General features: G+C 40.7%; 1 protein-coding gene across 1 annotated transcript in view; it reads left to right on the top strand.

Annotated features, from left to right (window-relative positions):
• Positions 1 to 16,698, top strand: part of angpt1 (angiopoietin 1) — a 63,054-nt gene extending 46,356 nt beyond the window's left edge. The window contains exons 8-9 of the mRNA XM_061059017.1: positions 7,955 to 8,085; positions 13,249 to 16,698. Coding sequence (XP_060915000.1) covers positions 7,955 to 8,085; positions 13,249 to 13,412 — 295 coding nt within the window. The 3' untranslated portion in view covers positions 13,413 to 16,698. The remainder of the gene's footprint in view (positions 1 to 7,954; positions 8,086 to 13,248) is intronic.
• The last annotated feature ends 2,845 nt before the right edge of the window (positions 16,699 to 19,543 follow it).

Here is a 19,543-nt window from a genome sequence, read left to right as displayed (position 1 = left end):
TCCATCACCATCTTGCATTTCACTGCAGAAAGTCCTCAAGGTTGGAATACATAGAAAATAAGTTCCTCATAACATACAAAAGAATTCCAACTAGCTTTTTCCAGAGCTTTTAACACGATGACATGGTAGTTATCATTGGTTGGAGTGTGCTCAGTTGTCATGGAGATGTATATTTTGACTATAGTGAACTCATCTATCAACAGAGTTCTCCATGGCAACCTAAGAAATGTTATCTTCAGATTTCCAAGTCAACAGTAAATTCTAAATTTAAAATTTCATGCACAAGTGGACAAAGATTTACAAAGTAAAGCATCACAATAACTTTCATTTTAACAATGAAGTAATCCTTTTTCTACTCGGAAAATTGTCCTTTAAATGGATATGAGACATAAATAATACAACTGTACTATTCACTCCAATTTGCAAACTTATACTGCACATAATGTTCGCATTACTTAAGTCTCTATGGAGCGACATGACACCCAGTGGCAAGACAGCAGCCAAGCAGGTCTCAGAAAAGCAGACACCTCTGCAGACCATGCAGTAGGAAGCGAACCATTGGTCAGGGTGATTAACCTCTGCAATGGGCCAATCAGACTGCAGTTCAGGAGGCTAATCACTGCCAGGTGTGTAACAGCACGTGCTAGACCCTTTGCTAGCTGGGTTTGTCGCCCTTCATGTAGAAGATAAAAGAAAACAAGCACACTAAGCTTTGGTGTGTCAGTCAAAAGATGAAAATGGACATGTTTTTTTTTTAAGTGCTGCAACCACTTTCACAACCACTTTGCCTGAAGAAACATTTTGTGAACATTATAGTGATCGTTTACACCATATCTGTATTTTATTACTGGATTGTACTTTTCAAGGAACCACTTGAACTTTGTACAGGGTGACATACATTACGTTAGACACTTTTGTTATATGGCGTGTCTCAAACCCCCCCCCTGGGGAACTTATTTCATTAAGTGACTGTATGACAGCAATATCGTCTGTTCAGTGTAACACAGAGTGATGTGAAATGGGAAGTGTCACATTAAAGTAAGTCTGCAAACAGGCGACATTATTAACAGATCCAGGGCCCCAAGCCAGTCCCAGCCTGCTGGTCCAACACATCCATCCTCTGTGTGGGGACAAAAGGGACACATTTGGTCACCTCAGATTTATGAATTTAACACATTTCTAGGGTTATGAAGGCTGTTTTATGTGTGCTCAGGGTTTTTTATGTGCTTTCTACGGGAACAACAGAGCACGACTTGGCAGGTCCTCTAAAACTCTGACCCTTCTTAAACTTGGATGTCTTATCATGGTACATATCTGAAGATATATTTCTGTGGTTTATCATATGTTGGAGCGAAAAATGGGCTTTTTATTTGTATTTCATTTGCTTAATGATAATCTCAATTAACAAGTTCTACATTTTTGTGTAGAATATAAATGAACAGATTGCTGTTTTCAAAGTGAAAAGTGCATTGGACATTTTGTTCATAGGTATCGACCAAAACTCGCGTCCAGAAGTAGTTCCAATTCACCCTTTGGTGACTTGATTTGGAACAATATTGCGTTTGTTGAAAATCGGTCTCTAAAGGAAATAAGGTATTTAACGTAAAACTCGATCATTGCTTCTATTATGAGGACATTTTAGATGCATCACTGTCATCTGGTTCCTGAGTCTTCTGCAACTGATTTCTCACTCAACAATTTTGCAGCTTTAACACTCCAGAGCGTAACCTCATTATAACTGAAACAGAATCTGCATTGAACATTAAGGCGTTGCTTAACCTTAATAAGGAAAAATGTTTTCTCTCTTACCCCTGGTGGTATTTGGTTATATGAGTACCATTTTCATGCCAAACTTCTGAGCCATCTCCTTTGAGTCACGGAACCCCCCCAGCACAATACCGCCATGTAGGTATGTGTGTACATTGGATAATAACCTGTAAAATGCAACAACATTGTGTTGAAATAGAAAGTGTCCAAGGTTTGTTGAAGCATAGGACCTCAAGGCGAAAAAGCTTGACTCGCGTGTGATTTCTACTCTGGCATATTCAGTGTATAATCCTAATTGAATTGGACACAGTCTCTCTTTCAAAAACAGACCTCTTCTCTGTCAAACTCAAACTGAATATTGAATTTCCCTCACTTTCGCTGAAACCAAAAACGATGTGCTTGACTTCACACCACGCTGGGTAAATGGAAATGCACCATTTCTGCTTTGACTTTTCCAAATATATTGAAAGATCAAAAACAAAGCCAGCATCCCCTGTGGATATTCAAAGGAATTAGATGGCTGGACACCAACCTCCCTCCCTAGAGTTGTCATTGAGTACAATGATTCCTCCCACAGCTAAATATTGTGTTTACTAATGAGCCTTGACCAATCACATTACTAAGTTACTCCAATGGGAACCATCAGATTAGCACGCATTACCAGTTAAATCTCTGATGGGGCTGATGATGCATTTCATTAACATCAATTACTGGATGCCATATTTCTGTCAATTGCTCTTTTTTCTAACAAAGGCCTTAGGAAAAGCCTTCTTCTCTTGTTGTTTGTTTAATTGCCCCATGTTTGGATTGCTACACTTTATCGTGCAAAAAAAGGATCGCAACAGGGAGAGTGGACGTCAGTCTATTTTGGAATTGTTGGTCTGGTCAAAATGCAGTGCACTCAGTGAGCACAGTCACAGCAGTCCATCAAAGTGATGAGATGCTTTGGATGACTCTTCAGTGCAACAATCCTCGTCCAGCTCTGGAAAGTACAGGAGAGTGGGTGTGTAAAGTCTGTTTTTTCTCAGAGCATTAACAGAGCTCGTCTTTGAATCTGCATGTTTTCTTCTCCTGATAGAAGTCCTGCTTCCTGTAAGTGATACAGGACACGAGTTCCTCTTAACTGGAAGATATCTCCAAAGGCATCTGTCAGCAGTTAAAACGACATCATGGACACAGATTACTTAATTAGTAATTTTCCTTCCACATTTTCTACAGTCAAAAGTGGAATGACTTTCAACACTGGTTCAAAAATTAACCTTTTATCCCAGATTTTTTTTAATACATGTTTACTTCCTGAGAACATTTGCACCATATTTTAATGAGGTTTCCTTTGGGAAATGGTCGAATAAATTCCTTCGGCCTTTATGGAGCTTAGCTAGGTAACCAGAACTAAATTCTTAATGCACTGATTGCAACATCAAGGTCTGATTCAGATTTTGTCTGGTTCTGATTTTCTTACTAATATGACCATAATTGACAGTAAAACCAAACATATGAATGGAATTTCAATTTAATGTTCATCATAAAACAATTACTTTATATTAGACTGACTATTGAAAAAAAAAAAGTGTGAAAACTGCACAAGGTCACATGACCACCTCTCATTCTCATCTGAAGTAAAAACCTGCTTCACTCTCTTCGTCTGCTTTCTCCCAGACTCCTGAATGAACTATGAATGACCCATCAAATATCTACAATTGGCAACCATTTCATTAGGCTGCTTGTTGTCTCCTACCTCGCTGCCTCTGTGAACAGAATTTGCAGTGTTTTATATTTTTTTTCTGTGGGATTATGACCAATATAAATTAATCTACTATTTCTTGCAAAATGACATGACTCAAGGCAGATCAACATTTCTGTGCTCACACACTGAGGTTTAATCACATAAGTTTCCCACATAACAAAGAATACTACGGGAATATTAATGAAACAATATTGCAACATACTGTACTCCCCCAGCCGAGGGGAGAAAGAGAAAGACAGAGACAGAGCCCACATGTATATGGATAGCGCAGATGTGACGCAGAAACTTGTAGAGATCCTTCCGAGCAAGGGGATCAAGTGCCTAAAAATGGTCTTTGTTTATCGGGTATGCAGGGATGCTGGAAGCCAGTTTCAGATTACTGAGAGAAGTTAATCCATGTGATGACATTGTTTTATTAAGTAGGCCTATTATAAATACTTAGAGTATTAACAGCTGCCCATACTGATTTAAGAACATCTTACATGATCAGGTTGTAGTTTATGATACACAGGGCAGTGAGCAGGACGTGCAGACGCACAGACAGATGTGCACTCAGCGCACATTGGAGTTATTTAGGAAACATCAGTCATCATAAAGACGACATGAAGTGTTGAGTCACCAAAGAGCAGATGATCAATTCAAGCTTTTTTTCCTTGTCTGTCCATCGATATGCACAATCGCACGTTCCCTGACTCTTTTTTTCTTTCTTTCTTTTTTTTTCTTTCTCTTTTTTTTGCCTTTATTTTAGAGATAGACAGTGGATAGAGTCAGAAATTGGGGGGAGAGAGAGGGGAGTGACATGCAGGAAAGTAGCCACAGTGTCAAATTCAAACTCAGGCCACCCGCTAACCACTAGACTACCAGGGCCCCCATTCCCTGACTCTTGCTCGCCTGTATAGTGTGAAGCCACATTTTCTTTAAATGCATGATTTGGATGTTTTTTTTATTAGCTGTGACATAAGACGTGACATAAAAAAAAGTTGTAGAAGTCTTGGACGAAGCAACAGTCTGCTCTACATTATAAGAAATATCATATTTTCAACAATCCACAGTGGTTCTCAATCTTCACAAGAACCCTTTGCATGTATACTTACTAAAGTGTTTACATTATACTCAGAGGCTCTTAAACCAGCTTGCAATTGTTCAGTGGTCATTCGGTGCCACTGTCAGGACACATGACTCAACTGTACATTTTAGGATTACACGTGTTGGCATAGTGGCATGGAGAATTCCCCACTGTGACCTATACTCCATTTACACAGCTGTCCAAATACAGAAGTCTTTCACGTTAAATGACTTTCTTTCCCAAGGAAGACTAAAGGTCATTTTCTTTGAGGTGTTCTACCTGTTGCATCACATCAGCTACAGGTTTTGCAAGACTGGAGGTGCATGACTTCTCCTGAAAAGCATAAAATATCGCTTTTGCTTTTGCTACTTTCTCATCGGAAAACTCAAACTGGGTGTAAGGTTCACTACACGCCCCTGGTCCCCTGTGGAAGAGAAATGAATTCAGGAAATTGCTTCCACCCCGAGAGAAGCGTACTTAACAAAAGAGACCTGATTGGCCCTGGTGCTGCAGTCCTGATATTTAGATATGCAATCTCTTGCTGATGGGACAAAGTGAAAGTGAGGGAGCGTGAGAGAACAAGGAGATTAAGAGAAAAAAAAGTGCAATGCAGCAGATTAGGGAAGGTGTGTTTTGTTTGTTACTGAAGAGCTGTCAAACGGATGAAGGAACTGTCAGATCTGTATGGAGGAATTTTCTGATCACACCACAGATAATTTCATTGTGGGACTCACCCAGGAGAAAATCTGCTTCCAAGATGCTTATTAGATTTCTATTGTATGTAAAGTGTGGGAAGGAATTCAGCTTGGGAGTGACAGTTTATCAGCCCCAATGACACATGCTCCGAGGGAAGATATGGAAAGGGAAGCTTAAAGGGGTCATATTATGCTTTTTCTGTTTTTATATGCTCTTTAGTGTGTTTTCCAAGTGTCCTGTGCATGTTTAGGCACATCTATGTGCAAAAATTCAAAGTCCGCGTAAATGCTGCTTCTCCTACGTCCTCCTGTTAGCTGCAGCATTAGCTGCATGTAACGCTCGGGTTCTAGCCCCCCTCGATAAAAATTTGCCAGTGTGACGTCTTGTCAGTGTGATATCACTGATCTAAGCCCATTGGCTCCCAGCAGCTCATGTTGCACGCCCATTAACTTCTGTAGCACGTCCACGATATGCCGTAGCCTGCGGTAGCACAGAAGTGCTAAGGTGCTAATGTTTTTGCTCGGCCCTCGGAGCCAAAGTGGCTGCATTCCCAATATGGTAAAAGGGGCGGGACATTTCCGAGAACCGTCAGATCAGATCAGACTTGGCACACGTGGGGACTCTGAACATGGGCACTTCAGAGCCTTAGAGAGAGAGTCAGAAGCGAGCCGGTGCATGGAGCGGCAGAACATGAAAACAGACACTTTTTTAGAACTTTAGCTATTGTGAACATACTTTAGTAGGTACATAGATTAAATATACGAACCACAAAAAGGGCATAATATGACCTCTTTAATTCTGACTTCCTATCATCTGAACATTGGATGGAAAGTTACCAAGTCAAGGTCATCACCTGTTTTGTTGTTTATAGTTTCACTGGATGTATGCACCCTCTTTGCATTGAGAATAGCATGGGCATTCTGCAATTATGTCAAATCTGTTACATACATTTACAGTAATGGAGAGCTAGAGTTCCTTCCATTCTGGAGTACCCCCATGGGACCTTAATACAAATTAGGTAGGCAATGGGAGGACACAAATATTACATAAATATGTGCATTATGCTGTCACAACAAGTTCCTTGGTTTAAATATTTAAGAAAAGTAAACAATTTATATTTGCGGGAAATTGCTCCAAACTCTGATCTCCATCTCTCATTAATTCAAATGTGATCACAGACTGTATAAAGCATGGACGTTGTCTCAGTGACGTCACCCCTTGGTTACTGAAGAGGCATTTTGAAGCCAAAGGTTGGCGGTTACCACATTAGAATTGCAGGCTCTACTTAACTTTTTAGTCAACTAGAATCAGACAATGAAGAGATGGAATGGAGGTTGAGAGATCAGTCAACGCACCCACGCCCCTAATTATGCAAATGTGCACAAAACTCTTATCCTCGATATAATCCAAACGGATAGAAATAATATATTCACACAACAGAAGGTTTTTACCATAAAGAAATTAGCTGTTCACACGGAAACCATAAATTTTTGCACAAGGCAGTAAACATGTTTATTTTTGCTGTAAAAAAAATTATATTTTAATCTGGGGCTCTAATGGAGATTCCTTTGCTTTTGGAGCCAGTCCTCATGTGGAAACTTGAGGAACTGCATTTTTGTTTGCACTTCATTGGCTTCTTTTTTTAGAACCAGAGGATGCCGCTTGAATATCGCCAACACCAACATGGCCGTCACTTTGGCAATTTTTACATTTAATTATAACATTTGCATTCATTTTTTTCTGTAAATACTACCTTGAGTGCAACCTATTGTTTTCAGGAAATGCAATATAGAACATGACTTTTGCTAGCTTTATGTCTCAATTTTAGTTTTTCCTCATATAATACTACATTCCTCTACAACAAGGGTTGCACCGAGCTTCCCTCGCCGTTGTTAAGATGACAAGCCTCTCTTTGTAGACTGATTCTCCTTTCCTTTGGCGTCCTCACAGCGACCTCCATCTTTGGGTTTCTATATGATAGATTCTTCATACCATGCACCTTAACGTTATTGCATACCTGCGGTCATCTGATATACTCCTTCAGATAGAAAATACTTAAAATTGGATCTGGCATAAAATAAATGTTAGGTTGTGGAAAAAAATGCAGTTGCGTGTATGCTTTTATTAAAGGAATGTAACATCAGGAAGAGTGGAGAAACAGAAGTACTTACACAAAGAAGACAATGATGAATATCAGAAACTTGGACAGCAAAAACTTGATAATTTGCCCTTCCTGTCCAGGCAAAGAATTGATGATTGTTTTAACAGACTGCTTATTGCATTTAAACTAAAAATAACTGTTAAAGTTTAAGTCTCCTGATTTGGTGTAAAATATTGTACTGTGGCCCTGCAGATGGAAATGTGATTCACAGACATTCCTTAAACTACATGCTCCTTCCTCTCCTCGTTTGCCATATGGCATTTTTTCATATCCTCCCTCTCTTTCTTTTATATTCTCTCCACCCTGTTAATGTTGTTCCAGGTGGTCTACATGTACTCAATTACAACAAAAATAAATATCTCCCCAGAGACTTTTCTTGCAGCATGTTATGTCTTCTTTCGGCCTTTATTGCTTACACCGCTCACTCCACCACCCTCCGCTCCCCGTTTCCTCCTCCTGAAGTGTTTCCATGTCCTGACTCCCTCTTTTTTTTTTCCCTTCTCCTGATGTCTTTCAGACTGTTTCTGAAAAGCCACAGTGGGACCGCAGGCAGACAGAGCAGTCTGGTAATCCACGGAGCAGACTTCAGCACCAAGGACATGGACAACGACAACTGCATGTGCAAGTGTGCCCTCATGCTAACTGGTGGTAAGTGCAGTCACTCAAGACAATAAGACCTGGACTAGCTTATCTCCTGGTGTCAGAATATTTCACTGTATCACTGTAATAATACGATATGGTGATGAAAAATGAAGGCGATGCGGAAGTACAAAATCCTGCAGTTCACCAAGTGTCCACTTGAGGCTGGCTGCAGAAGCCCCCGAAGTCATATAAACACCCATTCAAAAAAGCCTGTTTTTTAAAGGCTTTATATGAGATTTTTTTTGATCCAGCAGATGTCGCCCTTGAGCACCAGCATGAAACCAAAACAACTCGCGCTGCATTGTTGTGTTAGCATGCTAATGCTAGCGATCTTTATTATGCTCGTATCTTCACACTGCATGTAAATTTACCTGAAATGAGCGTGATCTAGAAACACAGTTAAGCAGTGAGTACAGTATGTTATTCTTCTTTTCTCTAGTCCCTCAATTAAACAACTTTTATACACGAGGGGAGGAGTCAGCCGGCCATCCGGGCGATGTAAACAAACTGAAGATAGGACTCTGAAAACTCTGAAAACATCACAGACAGTGGGACTCGGGTGTTACACCCATTGTAGACAGTCATGACTCACAGAGTTATTTTCAGAATTTTTTTGATAACTTATCATAAAACCCATAGCTGACCTGATTGACGGGCCTGGATGGTATGGCTGTTTGTCAGGAGGCTTAAAACCTGCCTCAGCTCCAGTCGTTGACTGAAAGTTAGGTTGACTGAAAGGTAGGTTGAGACAGCATTTCCAGCATGGCGACCGCCATGTAAGGGCTTCCAAAGCCCCCTTCAGTAACCAATGGGTGACGTCACTCAGGCTTCGTCCAGTTGTATATACAGTCTATGGTTGGGAACAGGTTCCATCACTGTCTGTAAAACCAAAATAATTGGCTAAAAGAAGCTAAAAGAGTTCCAGAGAACCGAGGGATCTAGATACATTAAACAGTTCTCAGTGGGTTTCTCACAGAAAATGACAGCTTCGACATCAAATATGTAATCTCATAAAAAAAAGTTCATATAAGTATATTGAGGTTTTAAAACATGACTGTTTGTCCTCACATTCTCCTACAAAATTCATATCAGAAATGTGTTTTTGATCCCGGATCTCAACCACTAACTTGGAGAGCACAATTTTAATATATCCCATAGATATCCCGTCATGGGTAAGCAACCCAAAGAAGGCACAATGTGTTATAAACAGATTGCCCCTTTTCAGCATCTGTGTCTATATGGCAACACTGAGACAACCAAATAAAGTACAATACGTTTGCTTTTATGAGTTTAACATGATGTAACCACTTTAACATTAATTTTCTTTGATTGGCTTTATGACCAACGCCACAATGTTTACTGCCCAGTTATCAGTTTCAGGTCATTATATCCCAACCTGCTCTTGCAAGACATGGGCTAACATGGCCACTTCGACATCTATCTGCACCTATTACGGCGCGTTCTGACTCCCCTCCTGGTTACACTGTGGTCGGGAATGAACACATTGTAAAAAGTCCCTGGGCGCGGCCCCAAGTGTCAGAGAGATTTAGAATGACTCTGCTTCTCCTGCTGTGTAAGTGGAGCCTGGTGACCCTCGCTGTCACCTCATGGCAGCTCGATTGCTGACCTGGTACTAATCAAGCGTTTCTAAGTGCAGATTTAACATCAGCGTTACCTCTTAGGTCATCGTTGATGCTGAGGTTTAAAGGGGACTGGCATCTAATCATTGGTCAACACCCCCTTCTCTGCTTGATTCATAGCCTGCCTGCGGCCACAGCCACGAAGAGGAGGCCATTACGAGTCAATGCTGGTCTGAACCCAGCTCTGTGATTGTATATACGGTATATCATTTGATTTATACCCTGAGTTTAAAACAGCAGGGCTGACATCAAATGATGTAAGTGTCTGAAATATACAGAGCAAAATACTTCTTTGCTACATTTATGAGGACGGCTGCAGGCTGAGGAGGAGGACCCACACATCCTGTAATGGATCTGTTTTCCCAGCAACGGAACATACAGTAGGGGGATAAGGCACTGACAGAAGGAGGCAGCGGGGATTTCTCTATCAGAAGAACGAAGACATCCCCGAGTTAAAATATCTGGCCTGGAAATAGAGAGGATACCGATCATAAATCCAAAAAGATAGCTGCTGTGCACGATAAATGTTTATATGAGTGTGTCGGGGGATGTGTGTTCTGTGGTTTATCATCAAGAGAAGGATGGCTCGTTGGACACATGCTGCATTCTGCTTTGTGGTCTTCGAGGGGAAATCTCTGTCTCAATAAAATACAACAGCAGTTTAGAAACCACACACTTTGTGTCACGTTATTTACAAAATTGAATCAACTACAAGACTCACAATCAGCCCTCAAAAACTCTCTTTTCGAGGTTGCTAAATATTCCTTAATACGGTGATTGAATCTTTTTATTTGTTAATTATTTTTGATGTTTTGATTAAGTTGCTTTCAGTCTTTCCGTTTCACTTTTAAAGCTGCGCTGTTTTTTTTGGCCACTAGAGGGCAATATGAACAAACAATAAGTTGACATATTGCGATTTTAAAAGGTAAGCATAAAGCCATCTTGCAAATTACCAATTTTCCACTCAAACGACTCCTTAGAGTGGAATTTGGTTCTTAAGCCACAAAATTCGCCAACACGTTGATAAGCGATTCACTTGTGTGTGTCTGTTGTTGCTAGCCAATTAAAGAAGTGAGACTGAATCTGAACTCAAATATGGCGGCCGATAAACCTTTTTGTTTTAATTTGCTTATACATTATAGGTCTGAGTATCTGAAATTGTATGAAATTGGTTTTAGAAAATCTTCTTAGCATTTACTGGCTGAAAGTAGCCACCTGTTAGCCAGTTAAAGCAGGGAGACTAAATCTTAACTTCAATTCAAAACAATAAGCTAAAAGGTGTTTAAACATTCCTATAGAGTTTCGGGAAACTTCAGAGTGGGAGTTTTCATTTTATATTTACTCATTCAATACATGCAAAGCTTTAACCTTTCCTGATTATGGACCGTCTACCAAACTGTCAGGTGGAGTGTATAGATATTACTCAGCATTTGGTCCCATTGTCCTTAACTGTCATGCTAGAAATAAAAAATATACAGTATATTAAAAAAAAGTTGACCGCTTGCAATGGCATATTTGGTTCCCACTGGCACCAGCATCTTGAAATCATGTTGTGTAGTTTGAGATGCACGGAGGTCATTTTCCATGCTACAGTATATTGTGTACAAGTATATGATGAAGCTGCAATCAATGTGAAACTCATATGTGGGATCACTGCCAGCGACGAGGGCAGAGCGTCACTCCTGATTGCTGACAGGTCTTGGGAAATGTCACACGGTGGTCAATGTCGGTATGCTGGTGGAGGAGAGAGAGGAGCGACGCCATTTGTCGCCGAGAAACTGACACATGCCATGCCATGCATATGTTCTTTAACAGACTGCATCACTGAGTGTGTGTTCCCGACTCTCAGATAGGAGAGCTGACACATTAAAAGGATGAAGCAGATGGTATGTTCAGGAAATGTCAGTCATCTGAAGTATTAAGCAACATTTGTAATTATGAAAAGGACTGTAAAGGACGCCTGCTTCTGCCACACAGTCGAACAAAAGACGGAGGCAAACGGCAAACCAACCGGTGTTGCAGCGATGGAAGATGGCAAGCGAACTGGTTCAGATAAAACTGATTCTACCCGACCTAAACCCCCTCAGCATTTTCCTAATAAGCTCCTCGAGAAGAAACGTGATAAAACTAGGATAACTATTGGAGATGCTTCTGAAAAACAGAGAGAGGTTAGAGCTCAGAAGCTGGCTAAACACTGAAGCTTCCGTGTCTGTGATTTGGCAACATGCGTGTACATTGACTCTAGGGAGGAAAGGACAGGTCTGTCCAATGTTTTGAATTTGGACTGCAGTACAATTTTGCTGCTTTGCTAAAGTGCTCATGATGGATAGGTCGGATCTTTGTAATATAGCAATGAGTAAGGTCTTTTACCTGCTTTTTTAAAGTGTATCAAGATAACACTTGTTATGAGTTGACGCTATACAAATAAAAATTGATTGATTGATTTTGAACACTAGGTGTCAGAGTTACATATTGCCCCTTTAACATGAAAACATCTTGTTTAAACCAAAAATAAAAACCAACATCCTATGACCTTTAACTTTTTGTGTTTAGTTTTGTTTTCTGATTTTTAAGCAATACTCATCCTTACTTCTGTTATTTTAAATCACATGAATTAAGATAGAATTTGCTAAATATATATAATTCAACAAAGCAGAAGCAAAATATAGGGATAATGTTTTAAATAAGTAATACACCTTTTAATATTCAATAAAGGAAGGGACAGGCTGCTGTCTAAATGTGCAGAGGTTTCATAGTGGATATTAATGGGCAGGTTGATTTACAGTGTCAGATGATACATTGCTGCTTGTCTTTAATGACCTAAAAGTATGTTGGGGGGGGGCGGGGGGGGGGACTTACATTGAGGTGCTAAACCGTTTAGATTGTAGGAACTAGCAATACACTTTAAAATGTATTTACAAAGACATTGGAAGCAAATGTGTGGTCAAAATAATAAAATAATCCTCTCCTTGCATATTTTTTCTCTGGATACCAGATATATCACTTTTGGGAAATTATGCAATGTGTCACGTTTGAGGCAGAACAAGGCTCCCATACCACTCACTGTTCCCGAGCTCCTGTACATGCACACTTTGCTTTAAATAGAAAGAGGTATCGAAAGTGTTCGGCAACAGGTACTGGCGGTGCCAATGAACCCTGTGACAGTGACACATTGAGCAGATAGCAGGGAAATGGTGTGTGAAGCAGTCGGTGCCGTGGCCCTGTTGGAGAGGCCATGGGAAACTTCCGACCTTTATCAAGGACAAAACATATCTTTGAGAATTTCAACGATAAGACAAAACTGCAGACATAATGTTGTCTTTCTATCTGTATTTGTTGAGGTGGTTTTTAAGCAGCTGTGATTCCACATCAACATCTTTTCCGTCTCGTCTGAACTGTGTGCCATTCTGAGTATTTTACATCAAGCTTTATTTGTCCCCCTTTAAAAACAAAACACAACATACAAGAAAACTGGTGCCATCTTGTAATCCTAACATTAAATCTTTATTTCTACTTGTTCTCTGTCCAGGTTGGTGGTTTGATGCCTGCGGCCCGTCCAACCTTAACGGCATGTACTTCACTCAAGGACAACACGTGGGGAAGTTGAACGGTATCAAGTGGCACTACTTCAAGGGTCCCAGCTACTCGCTACGAGCCACCGTCATGATGATCCGCCCCTTGGACTTCTCCTAGTCCTTCTGAACTTGTGAACTTTCAGCATCTGAACGGCTGTGTGTGTGCAGCACATTAAGGGGGGGAGGGGGGGGGGGGGGGGGGGGGGGGCGCTTCCCATTTCATCCTCATGTCTCATCTCAATTCGCTGGCCATTGGAAGTCGTCCGCATATAAATCATTTCCTGGAACTGCGCTGATGCTGCTGCTGCTGCTGCTGCTGCTGCTGCATTACAACCTTTCCCCTCAATAGACTGAAAAACACTCATGAAGGAGGGGGCAGAGCAAAGACATTATCCAACATGAACTGATATCTGTTCCCAAGCAGATTCACAAACTTGACCTTGTGCGTGAGGATGAATGTGTTCAGGTGCAGAATTTTAAGCTCGCTGTGAGGCCGCCTTGAGTGAAAATGTAAACACATTAACATCTTCTTCACCTCTTTCATCGGGGGCCTTCTTTGGGGGGGAAAAAAAAGGAGAACTTGTAATCTCTTGTATGGAAAAGCAGCACTGACTCTGAAACTGCAGGACAGAACTTTTTTTCTGGAAGGACACGGAAGAGATCAAATGCATTTTTTTTTGTATTGATATGTTGCCAACAGAGCACAGCCCATTAATATTCTGAATGTATTATATATTGTTTTTTTAGCATCATATGTGTTATCCCAGTTGTATATCCAAAAGTGAATAGATTGTCTTTTGTACTGTACAGCGTGTACTTATTTCTGTCTGCGTTCTGTTTTGAAGGTGACCTTGTAATTGAAGTGATTTGTAATAGTTGACGGGTCACTCGCAGTATTACACACTAGCCTTCCTGACAGTGTGTGTGATTATTTTTAGAGTTCAAGACGTGAGGTTGTTTATTGGATTAGTTTCTGGACTGAAGTCTTTCTTTTTTGTCTTTCCTATTGGCTGACAAGCAGCTACTACCTGCCAAGGTTCAGATTGTGAGTGATCACCTTACATCTGCTAAATATGAAAAACAAGAATATTAAATCAGATGAAATTAGAACTTAATTCTTAAATGTTGCAGCTGTGTACAAGTGGGGGGAATAGTATTAACGTGCAACGAGTAATGCTTATTTTCAAATATTCCCAGAAATGATCGGTTTATTATTGTGTGTTATGATAAAGTACACGATCATGATGCATATTCAGAAAAATGTTAATGCTCGAATAAAGCTGGTGTCCCAAATGTACAAAAGTACGGTGGTCTACAAGGGAAAAAATTCTGCAATTGCCAAAAATGATTATTTTTTTTTTTATTTTTTTTTTAGAAGGAACCGGCTGCAAGACAGGAACAATAATTAAAAATCACATGCAAAAGTCCAAAACCAGCGCCCCCTACAGGCCCTGTTTCAGAGAGCAGGCTCAGAAAAGCCTGAGTTGGAGTTGATTGAGGCTGAGCTGGAAAACAGAGCAGCTGATTTGCGTTTGGTCAATTAACTGAGTATGTTCACTCGGGGTTCAGCACGTGCAACACGACTATAAAAAGCCAACATTCAAGGAGCCCAGATACTAAACTTCGCCATGGCAACAGGTGACAAAAAGAGGTCTACGTACTTTATCCTTCTGGAATTAGAAACCTTCATGCTGACGTTCAGCGAGTATGAACATGCAGCGGCCATGGAGGGAGAAGTGGCTGCTGATGGAGTCCGTCTGTAAGTTTGAATGTAATCTATTCATTTAATATTAAGTCACACTTATAGGCTAATATCACAGGTGGGAAAAAAAGTATATTTACAATCCAACGGGAGATAAACTGACATGGAAGCATCTGAAAATTAATTTTAAAAATATAGTTCAAACAAAAGGGTTAGGCATAAAAGGCTCTTGTTGGATCTTACATCACAGACGATTTGACATTTAAATTAGCATTAGCTTCATCTCCAACACGAAGCTGGTTTCACACACATACATGTCCTCTCACTTTTACCCGATTAAGATAATTCAAAGTAACTCTGCAGAGTATAAACTATAGATGCTCCTCGACTAAAGGACATGCTTGGACAGAATAGTAGCCTACCTGTTATTCAGCATGCATCACAGATAATATTAAAACAATCTGAATTTCTAATCAGACAAAACGGTGAATCTTCACCAACATGCACATGATGCGTACTGAATGAACCAATGAGAAAATGAATCTGCAATTCCGGCTCTGAAAGAGGAGACGGAGAGAAACTCTAAAGGTTCACTGAAGAAAACCTGCTCCCGACAAGATTAGACTCACAGACTCTGTTGCCATAGTAACAGACTCAGAGCTAAAGTTACCTCTCTTCCTGGACGGGCTTGGTTAGCCCTCTTTCTCGGGGTTGAGTGGGCTCCCTTTCTTAGGGCCCTGGAGCACTTTAATAGTGTTGTCTGGATGTGCAGTGTTTTTCATTTTGTGTTTTCTTCGTTTAGTTTTTTACATTTTCAAGGATTTAATTGTTTTAGCATTTCGCATCACCTTATTTGTTGGTGTTCCACATTTCTGCCGTTGTTTTGGACTTCTGTATGCGTTTTTTAAAATTGGCATTGTTTCTGAAAGCAGCTCTTCTCTCCTGGAAATCTGTGTAACTGTTGCTGTATGTTTGCCCTCGTGGGCCACCGTACTTACCTTTAAAAACAATGTGGCGTTACTAAAGTCTACCTGTAAAGGACTTATATATAAAACTGCCTTCTCCCGGTTTCATCATGACCTCTCACCTTTCTCACAAAGAGCAGATCCTCCACAAAAAAATGACATCCAAACTATTTTTCTCAGACGTAGAAACGACACAGCTTTAACATCCAGCCCGTTTCTGTTTCCCATCAACGAAGCCTTAAGAGGAAAAAAAAGAAGCTGGGATTTGATATGAAGCATGAAATTAATGATTCCTCCAAGTGATCCGTGTGAACACGTATTTCATAACTTCCAGCTTACAACAACACACAGTATTTACTGAAGGTACATGTGGCAGGAAGATAAAGTGTATCTGGAACTTGTAAAACTACAATTGACATGTTTATTAGCATAGTTTACATTGTATAATTTAAAGTGTGTGTATGTGAAGTAGCCTTCCTGAGGAAAAAGCTCTTCTTCTTTTCTTTTTCTTTTCCCGCTCTTTGACTCTGCCAGGAGTTCAGTGGTGTTTTGAAGTTGAGCATAAAAACATGGAAGTTAAGATAATAACCCTGGAGAAATGTGCCTTTGATAACTCTGCCTTTACCTCATTAAATTCCAGATTTGCAGATTTATTTAAACATTTTTTTTTGTAACATGTGGTCAGTGTTGTGTTGCTAGATTAAATAAAGGCGCATGTGATGCACTAATGTTTACAATCTGCGTCGAGGCTGCACCTTTGTTTTGTGCTAAATTGATGCGATGACGGATGAGGAGGATTTCAAGTCATGCTTTCCCAAGTTTGGCTTCTCTTAACGTCTGCCTATAATCCAACATGCTTTAACTTCAGCTTCCTTTCATGATAACATCTTCAACATTGTACGTCATGCAAAGGAGCTTATTGTACAGAAATATATGAGATAAATCCTTCAAATAAACAGACACGCTTTCTTCTACCAAACCAGATGGTGCAAACATTTAAAAAAAAAAAAAAAAAAAACTCCCTCTCCGTCCAGCGGTGGAGTAAGCTGTTGTCTCGAGGTTGTGACTCGCTCGCTCGCTTGCTCGCTTGTGGCAATGACAGATTGCCAAAGTGTCAAACGATGCTGTTGGAACCCGTCGTGTCTCTCCATAGTTGACATTCCTGGGCCTAATCAGAGGTTAAACAAATTACTGCAGCCTGCAAAACCGCTGCGCGTCCTTCAGCGGCCGCGCTGACCCGACACCCTGCGAGGAATGTGTTCTTTAGAGAGTCCGAAAGTGTGAAGAGAGTCCGCACAAACCGGCAAACACCTATGTGGGTCTTAAGAGTTGTCCTTTTGTTGGTGTGATGACAAGGTGTGCCAAGAACCACTTCTGAACTCGGGGAGGGGGGGGGATAGTTTTGTCTCCAGTGGGTGCGCAGGATGTCCAGCAAAGTGGTGTTTCACTTGTCTTTTCTATCAGCGCACGTACGCACACGAGCCCCCCCACAAAGCCCTCACATCCACAGCCAGGTCACTCTGCTGAAAACGGATCCTTTCCTGTACACTGAGGAAGAGCTGAGGGAAGGGGGAGAGGGTGAGATCCCCTGAGGGAAAGCGGAGGTCCAAGCTGCACGAAGAAGAAGAACTGTGTTGGACCCCGACCAGATCAGATATGACAGAGCACAGATCCTGCAGTATGAACACTGAGGACCAGTGGAACCCCTAAAGAGAGACCACATGCTCATATTGACATGAATGAAAACACAGCAAGAGGAAGGAAGAGTTCAAATACAACATCTGTCTCAAGAAATCCTATTAAAACCTTGACACTGTTAAACAAGCTCATTTCTAGTAGGCCCATGATTAAGAGATCTGCACCGGCCCAAACTATAAATCGATATAAACGATAATGTGTGTGTGCAGAAAACACCAAGATAATGTTTCTGTAGTTGTGTCGAGACAGATTGAAGGATTTAGTGTTGTAGTCAAGACCACACTAACCGAGACCAAGACATACCCCGAGACCAGAGTGTTCTGAGACCGAGACAAGACAGTAAGGGATCGAGACCTAGACCAAGGCAGGGTGAGACCGAGACAAGACCAAGACCATAAATATCACTGAAAAATCATCATCTTGTGTGTTGTAGCGGGCGTGTCCCTTACTCACCGGTGGGATGAAAATCAAATTATGACTGAATTAAAGTTTTTTGTTCTTTTTAGGAAGGGCCGTTTTCTTTTCCATCAGTGGTGATGATGACCGGTCTTCATTTCAAATCTGGGGTCCGCCCAGTCTGAGAACAAGATGAGACCGAGTAAAAATGCTTCGATTCCGAGCTGAGACCGAGACCTTCAAAAAGTGGTCTTGAGACCAAGACCCATTTGGGGTACTACAACACTAGATAAAGGTTTAATCCTCTCTAATTTGAGCCCTTGTAAAGTAATAAGGAATATAAATGTGGTGGTTCTACAAACACACTGTTCAGCAGACCCTCATGTTCGGTATGTTAGAGAATAATTCTTAAGGAATTGAAGGCTACCAGCACTCTCTGTTTTCCTTGATGGGTTGGGAACTAGTGTCTGGAACAGGAAAGGCTCCTTAGCCACAAAATTGGGTTTAGTGAAGATATCTGGTGCCCAGTCGTTAGACATTTTAATTCTTCCTCTTCCTAATTGTAGACACCCAGGTGTTACGTTCGTTTCCATATGCTGTGATGAAGCTGGCTTTTTCTTGTTTTTTGATGTGGAGTGTCTCTTTTGTTCATTCTTCAAACCGCCTCAGTGTTACTTTAGCGAGGAAGTAAGAAAGCACCAGGTTTTTTTGTTTGAACGTGTGAAATCCTTTGGCCTGTGTTCATATTAACGGCTCTGTCATGAAATGTTTTCATACTCCAAAGAGTGGAATTACCCAAAAAAGCCATAAAGAGGCCTACGCCACAAAAAGTGGCACGGAGTCAACCGCCGAATAAAGCAAAACATTTAAATGCCGTGACAACACAGAAAAAACGTTGCTAAAAGGGCGCAGGGAATTGAATCATACATTCATCAGATGTAAGTCAACCTGAAATCATTACAGAAAATGCTGACATCAGCACTTTTAACTCCAAGCCATTCTTTTCTTCTTCTTTTTTTTTTTTCTGTGCTGCAGCGCGCTTTGCAATCCCACGCCAACTGTGTGGTCCCTGCAGAATTTTTAAAGCATTTTTCTTAATATTTCTTACAAAAAAACAATCTAATACAAAATCCACATCCACTACAGAAAAACTTTATCTAATCTCCAATTTCCCAAGAAATCTGAAGATACTGTTCTTCTGTAAGACCTTTTTGTTTGAATGTTTTTGTTGTTGGTACATTCGCTTTTCAAAGCAACCGACGTTTGATTTATACGTTGAGGGAAAAGCCTTAAGATTATATGACCGTAATTAAAAAGCAATTCTGGATTGTGTAATGCTGGTTTTGAGCAGAAAAGGCCCTGTGGTTAAGGAAAATAAATGGAGTAGAATGAGAATGTAAACGTGACTTTAGGTGGGGGGACTCCCTCATCTAGAAAAAAATTGAAAGGGAGCTGGATGTGATTGATGGTGTGTGGGAGTACGACTGA

The sequence above is a fragment of the Labrus mixtus genome, chromosome 16 (genome assembly GCF_963584025.1).
Source record: "Labrus mixtus chromosome 16, fLabMix1.1, whole genome shotgun sequence".
Lineage (NCBI taxonomy): Eukaryota > Metazoa > Chordata > Actinopteri > Labriformes > Labridae > Labrus > Labrus mixtus.
Note: the sequence above shows the minus strand (reverse complement) of the source record. Positions and strands in the feature narration are given on the sequence as shown.